Source organism: Gavialis gangeticus, unplaced genomic scaffold, assembly GCF_001723915.1.
Source record: "Gavialis gangeticus isolate Ggan-Ray unplaced genomic scaffold, GavGan_comp1, whole genome shotgun sequence".
Classification (NCBI taxonomy): Eukaryota; Metazoa; Chordata; order Crocodylia; family Gavialidae; genus Gavialis; species Gavialis gangeticus.
Genome location: NW_017729013.1, coordinates 9334428 through 9342177, shown reverse-complemented (window position 1 = coordinate 9342177; position 7750 = coordinate 9334428). Strand labels below are relative to the sequence as shown.

At 46.6% G+C, this 7750-nt stretch overlaps 1 protein-coding gene across 9 annotated transcripts in view; it reads left to right on the top strand.

The window, feature by feature from the left end:
• DTX2 (deltex E3 ubiquitin ligase 2) overlaps nt 1-7750 on the top strand; it is an 85422-nt gene that overhangs the window by 10080 nt on the left and 67592 nt on the right. For all 9 annotated transcript variants that reach the window (XM_019511487.1, XM_019511486.1, XM_019511485.1 and 6 more), the window contains exon 3: nt 4017-4623. In XM_019511487.1, the coding sequence (XP_019367032.1) occupies nt 4017-4623 (607 nt within the window). The remainder of the gene's footprint in view (nt 1-4016; nt 4624-7750) is intronic.

Below are 7750 nucleotides of genomic sequence, written 5' to 3'. Positions count from 1 at the left end.
TTTTTTTTTTTTTTTTTTCTTCCCAGCTGGTATCAGTCCCCTGAGCTCATTTACACTGCTTTATGCCACCTAAGAATCTGGCCCACAAGAATTCCTAAGCCCGAAGTTTGACTTAGCAGAGTCCAGCCTGGTTTTGGGTCCAGCAGTGGAGAAGTTGCCATAACTCCTCTGCTTTCAGTAGCTTTTAAGTAGCATTTCCCACATTTTCTGGTGCTGCTGAGAGTTTCAGCACTCTCAGGATTGTAAAGTAAACAGTGCTCCTTGAATACTTTTCTACTGAGGAGGTACTGCCTTTTGAAGCAGTATTTTACTATGCCATCAAAGCCATATATCTAGCATCTAAAATATGTGGTCCTGAGCACAGAGCTATGATCAGATGTGTTCCTGAGGTCCTGTTTGTTGGGGACAGTGTTTTAAAGTATCTGGGAATCCCATTCCTCCCCCCCAAGTTAGTGAGGTTGGTGCTGGGCAGTGTCATTCAGGAGTTGGAGCACTAGAGGACCCCTAAGTTCTTTCTGGTCTAGTCCTGTTTTTGATTCACTGAAAAGTCTTGCTTTCATTGATTCATGTCTAAGTTTCCCCATCTATAGAAGGGATAGAATACCTGTCTACTGGTTGGGGGTGGGGGAGGTAGGAGTCATGAGGTTTAATGGTTGAAAAGAACATAAATTCTTAAGAACATAAGTCAGACAAATGGTCCATCTAGCCCAGTAGCCTGTCTCCTCCAGGGGCAGAAGTGGATGCTATGTAGGGAGAGTATTGAACTGGATAGCTCTAGTCACTCTAGTGTGATCTATCTCCAGTGTAATACTTGCCCTGACATCCACCATTATTCATCTGGAGATGCCAAAGGAAATATCTCTGATTTCTTGAATGAAAGGGACTGTGGATCTGTGAGTGCCCTCCCCACCCCCATTATTTGAAGTCAGGGCTTTGTGATATAACTATATATATAGTTGTTTTAGCCTGTGGACTGAAGAAAGGATGTGCATTTGGACCCTTTCAACGTAAGCACTGTTCGTTAAATAGAGAAACTGCCTTTTCCTGCCTTGTTAAGGCTCTTTGTTTCTCAGAGCACCTCCAAATAACCATTTGAAATTGCCTGGACCTAGTTAGTTCAAGGTTGCTGTAGAAGCTTTGAATTTGATGGCTCCTAGTCAATATTACCAATGATGCAGTTACCAGTAAATAGAGTATCTTGGGTTACAAAGTATTGTAAACAGTGTGGCTGTGCTCTTGCCTAACACTTAGCTGATATGCAGATAGCCAGTGTTTGCTACAGTGTGAGGAGTAGGCAAGGACCTGGGGCCAGCATCTTGTAATGCAGTGAAGCCATGTTCTTCAGTATACATATAAGTGAAGTCTGCTGTATTTACACATGCAAACTTTAGCTTGAGTATTGTGGGCAATTTCATGTAAACCCTCTTATTCCCATTCTTTTAGCTCTTTTACCTGCAAGAGTTTCTCAGACTTTATGTTCCAGCTTTGAAGAATAAATTGGAACGACTTGGTCTGGTTACCATGAGTCACCAAAACAGTTCTGCATTTCTGTGCAGGGTCTTGGTGGTATATTATAACCAAACAATTACTATCCCAAAATCAACAAAGTACAGTAAAAAATAGGAAGACGCATCTTGCCCATGCAACTAAAAGTAATATTTTCAAAAGCACCAAATTCTGTCTTCAAAGTAGATCACAGGAGGAAACTGAGTGTCACTGGGACCTGAGTCTAAACAAGAAATTACGGCACTTGCACATGCGTGGGGAGTCTGCTCCAACAACGCATCAGAGCAGACTTGATTGAGTCTGCTCGAGCACATAAATTGACGAGCATCGTGTGTATTAGTGGCATAGTGCACATCAGCACTGAGAAAATGGCGGTGGTGTGCTTTAAACTAAAACATGTTCAGTGTACTTTAGTTCAACGCACTGCCAGTATTTTCTCAGCACTGACGCATGCTGCACCACTAATACACCTGCTCCCAGCACTGTATCAGGAACATATGTAAAAATGCCCTCTGTTACACGTAAACCATACTAAATCCATGGCTTGTTAAGCAAGGATTAAGTTAGAACATGCTGTGAACAGTGGCATGTTAAGTGTTAATACCACAGGTGCTCAACCTTATGGCTCCATGGGCCAGATGAGTGGTATGGGGCCTGTCTGCAGGCCAGATTTGGGCTTTGGGGCCTAGCATAACCCCATCCTGCCTCCTGCATGTTAAGATTGGTTTCAGGGGGCCCAGAGCCTCCCCCTAACAGCCCACCCATGTGGGGAGCGAGCGCTGAGGCCTGGTGCCACCTCCTCTTGGCCCTGCATGCTGGGACTGGATGCTGGATCCAGTGCACAGGGCTTGGGGCTCCCCACGTGTCTGGAGATTTGGCATCACTCCCCATCTGCCAAATATCCAAACCAAGGGGAGGTCCCACAGGCCAGTTGACACAGCATCACAGCCTGGATTTCCCACAGGCTGGAGGTTGAGCACCCCTGGTCAATACCATTTCTTCCCTGTGCAACTTTGACTTACCATTAAGAGGGGGCGATGGTTAGGATCCAGGATACCAATCCTAGGCTCTATCCCTGGTCAGGGGTGGCAGGCAAGAGTTCAGAGTGGTGCTGGAGGACTACAAATTGCTTATTCTATCTCTGTGGAGCAGCCTGAAGTTGCCCTAACATGAGCTAGGTAGCATGGCTCAGAGTTAACTTTTGTCTGAAGCAGCATAACTTGAGTTACTCAAGGACACTTAGTATGAGTCAGTGAGCTTTAAAACATGGACCTTCGCATATTAAGTGCCGTTAGTATGGTTTAAGTATATGGTGTAATTTCATCCTAAGTTCCAGTGACTTTCATCATCTAAGTGCCTTAAGATATATCTGGGCTGCATGGTAGTGCAGATACCTGACTTAGCTTAAGTAAGTTTGTTTAGTAGTAGCCTAGATACAGCAGCATGGTGCTCATTGTAGGCTAATTTATCTTGCTCCTCCTAAATACACTTGCTGGGTGTTAAGTATAATTAAATTTCATGCTCGACTCCATTAGCTGCAGGCAACGATATGATACTTCTGTGCAGATGGAGACTGCCGACATTTCTCTGACTGCTGCATAAACAAGTCTCAAGTCACCTTGGATAATGAAACTTGGGGTCCTGAGCTACCATGATGCTTTTAGAAGTGTTCCTGTGTACATGCTAGATGCTGTGAAAAGCTTCCTTCCTGGATCCTTTTTTGACACATTCCTGGTCTTCATCTGTTTGCATCCTCACACCCACTAGCATTAGAGATTTTCATGCCTTGATCTCCTAAAAGAGCTGGAGATTTTCCCAGGAGGAGAAGAAGCTGTTTGGTCTCTGGTGCTGGCAGACATTTTGTCAAGGTTTAATTTCTCCTGTTTGTTGGCTGCTTTCCCCTAATTAATGCCTAGAAAAAGGTAAAAGTAACAAAGAGGAATGTGCTTCTCAGCTTAATCCTGTCTGTTCCCAGCTGCAGAGAGCAACCAGGAAGCAGAGCTTTTGGTACCTGAGCAGATTTCAGCTCTGAGCTCCCACTGCTGTTTTAAAATAGCCCTTTAGCCAGCAGCTCTGGTTTTGTTCCTCTTCCCTTTGTATGAACAGCTGCTTTCTCTAGACTTTCCAAAGCTGCTTTCCCAGGTTTGCCTCTGCCTCTCCCTTTAACTCTCTGTTGACAACATATAAAACTAAAAAACACTGCTTTGCTATGCTGAGCCAAGAGGTCATTTCAGTGCATATCTCTATATAAATCAACCTTTAGAAGACCACATCTGATGCGCATAGCAAGTCTTTGGTGGCAGCCTTTTGTCAGTCAAAAAAAAGTCTCATTGTCCTTCATCATGATTTTTGGTGGCATGGTAGATTCAGTTTCCCAAGACAGCTAATAGGGTTTGGGTGCTTAATTCCCTTGGGTGCTTATGTCAAGTCTCCGTAGTTACTATGTTGCCAAGTCTTCAAGTTTTTCTTTACTTACCTTCTGGCTTTATCTGTGTTTTCTCCTAATCCAGGGACAATGCGAGCAGTCCGTAGACACCTCTTTCCTCAGGACTCTGCTGCTGGGCAGGGGGTTATCTGGGAGTGGCAAAACGATGAGGGTGGCTGGTCGCCATATGAAATGAATGTCTCTGTGTTCCTGGAACAAGCCTATTCCAGTGGCCATCAGCATGTGGACCTTGGGCCCCTAGGCTACAACTATGACATCAATTTAATATCCCAAGTCCAGACCAACAAGACCACCCTCTACCGCCGAAGCATCCAGAGGCGCTTGGACACTCCTTATCCAGTGACTGCTGCCACAGGACCTCTTCACACGAGCATGGCTTGCTCTTGCCAGCAGTGTTTGTTGAATAGTGGGACTGGCCCTATCACTACGCGGTATCGGCACTCCATAAACCTACCCAGCTCCTCGGCTGTACCTCAGGTTTCAAGTAGGACAACAGCAGTAAGTTCTTCCGGTCTTGGCTTCGTGCCCTATAACAAGCCAGCCTTGTCTGGATCAAGGTCAACCCCAAGACTGAACACACATGGTGCATGGGCGTTGCCTCAGCCTGCCAGCATGGGAGGCCCCAGCACAGGAGGCCCAAGCGCAGGACAGCCCGTATCAAATGGTGTCAGGTATGTCATTAATTGAGTGTAAAACACAGCAAGTACTTTGATGGAACAGTAGCTAATGTCCTAGAACAAGGGGTCAGCACCGTTTTTGGGCAGTGTCAGAAACATTTGCAACCTTGACTTGTAAGGTGTTGGCATGCCAGGGGTGGATGGCAGGGGAGCCATGAGAGGCTTGATCTTTGTTGTGGCAGCGCAGCCTTGGCCCCTTCCCCACTGTACACCCTGAGGTGTGTGTGCACCCGCCACTATCAATGAGCCAGGCTGGGGCTCTGCAGACACCAGGGCAGCTGCTTGCAGCCTCCTGGCTCTCTGCCACAGCTGTCCTAGGCTTGGGCAGGCCCCTGCCACAGATCCTGGCTTGCTTGCAGCAGTCATCAGGGAGGGTGCAAGCAGCTGCACTGGGATTTGCAGAGCCCTGGCCTGCCCTGTTGCTAGTGGGCGTACGCTTGCCTCAAGGTGGATGGTAGGGAAGGGGCCAGTACTGCACTTCCACAACAAGGATTGGGTCCCTAGCAGCTTGCAAGCCAAGCAAAATGCCTACGTGTGCCACGCTTTGGCACCCATGCCGGGGATTGCTTACCTCTGTCCTAGAATGCATTCACCACCTAGTTGGCATTTGAGTCTAGATCAGTGATTCACAGCTGGGATGCCACCACACCCTTGGGTGCCATGAGATCTTTTTAAGGGTGCCACTCAGAGTTAGCACTGTTAGGTGTACAAACACCAAAACATTATTCATAGATTGTTAGGGGCTGGAAGGGACCTTACAGATCATTGGGTCCAGCCCCACTGCTCTAGGCAGGAAGATAACTGGGATCAAGTGATCTCAGCAAGTTGACTGTCCAGGCTTCTCTTGAAAACCTCCAGGGTAGGTGACTGCACCACCTGTGGATGGCGTTTATTCCACAGTCTGGACACCCAGACTGTGAAGGAGTTTTTCCTGGTATTAAGCCTGAAGCGGCCTTTCAGGAGTTTGCATCCATTGGCCCTGGTCTTCCCCAGGGGTGCTCTAGTGAACAGTTGTTCACTGAGCTTCTGATGCACTCCTCTGATATACTGGTAAGCTGCTATCAAGTCCCCTTTCAACCTTCACTTCTTTAGACTAAAGAGGCCCAGTCCCTCAGCCTTTCCTCGTATGGCTTGTCTTGCAAGTCCCTGATCATACGGGTGGCTCTTTTCTGGACCCTGTCAAGTTTTTCCACGTCCTTATTGAAGTGCGGCACCCAGAACTGGACACAGTACTCCAACTGCAGTCTCACCAGTGGTGAGTACGGCAGGAGTATCACTTCCTTAGTTTTACATGAGATGCATTGGTTGATGCATGCCAGCGTGTTTTTTGCCCTACTAGCCACCGCATCGGACTCACGGCTCATATTCATGCAATTGTTGATCATTACCCCTGGGTCCTTTTCGGCCGTGGTGCAAGTCAAGCTGTCCCCACCGAGCCTGTATGTATGTTGAGTGTTGTTTGCCCTCAGATGGAGCACCTTACACTTCATCTGGTTCCAGTCTGCCCAACCCTGTAGCTTGTCCAGGTCCGCCTGTATCTGCAACCTATCTTCTGGCGTGACCACGCTGCCCCATAACTTGGTGTCATCCATGAACTTGGCCAGCAAGCTTTTCACTCCCCCATCCAAATCATTGATAAAGATGTTAAAAAGCACCAGTCTAAGCATGGATCCCTGAGGGACACCACTGGCCACTTCGCGCCAGGATGACACAGATCCATTCGTGAGAACTCCAGAGGGTGCTTATATATGTGCTCTGGGCGTGGGGGATGGGGTGCTTTAATAAAAGCAGCTCCTGCTGCCATTTTTCAACATGGGGACACTGATACACATATGCTGGAGTCTGCTGGAGCGATTAATGGAGTCTGCTCTGACACGCTGTAATTACGGTGCGTCAGAGCTGCCTTGCTGCACTCGTATAGGTGCCCAGAGACTTCAAATAAGATTCCATAGTGTCACAGACATCCTGCTTTATTTGTGGTCTTTCTGAGTTCTTTACAACAAGAATTGCCTTTTTTTTTTTTAATACCAAAAAAAAAAAAAGAGTGAAAACTAAGAGCTGGCATTCACCAGGGGAGGGGGATGAAGCCAGTGGGACAGATAGTCAGAACCAGGGTTTGATGCAGTGGAGGGAAGGGGGAGCATAGGTTTATACCTTTTTTGGTGATTGATAAAGCAGTCTTGGAAGATGCTGCTCCTCTCTCTGGACCTTTCCCTTATTTTTTCACATTAGAAAGCCAGGTTTTGTGTACTTGGAAATCTCTAAGATCCTCTGGCCTGGAGAACCTAGTAGAGTTCAGATGCTGCTGCGGGATCTAGGAAGGGAAAAGTGGGTGCTCGAAGAATAGGAAGCTTTTATTCGGGTGGTAGAAACATTAACATTTGTTAACACCCATTCAACTCAAACAACTAATAAACAGTTAATCATAAAGATGTTTGTGCAGAAAAAACTGCACTCCTTCAGTTAAGGTCTGAGAGAGCTGCATCTGGGACTGCAGTGAATCCTCCAGCAAAACCAGGGAAGCCATTTTGATAGTTTTGAGTCAAAGAAGAACAAACAACATTTTTGTTAATAGAAAGACCCTCTACAAATCTTTACTCCAGCCAAAAGGATTTAAAAAAAGCACAAATCCAGTTGCATCTTCATGTGCTTTTAAAGGCACTGAACCAATTATGTATTTATTATATCTGGAGTCAGTGATGTGACACTTGTGCTGAATTTATCTAGCTCAGTGAGAGGGGGATGGGGGCAATGCAGAGTGAGATGATGTTGGACAAGCATGGAGCTGATTTATTTTGCCTATGCTCTGATGCCACAAGCATTATTTATGATAGAGCCAGACTAGACTTGCAGCAGAGCCACAACTGATTCCATTCCAGATAGAATCTCCCTTTGCAAAAGTTTACTATTTTGGGCTTGCTTTTTCTGAGCCTTTTTTCTGAAGTCATTTTGCGGCTTGGACTTTGGGATGGGGTCAGGCTGCTTGAGAGGGTGTGGTGTATATGGAAGGCATGCTCTGCAGCTGATCATATGTCCTGAACTAGAATTTGACCCCGTTTGATCCTTCTGGCCTGTGATTGGCTAAAATCCTCCTTATTGTGGGTTCCCAACCAGCTGGGGG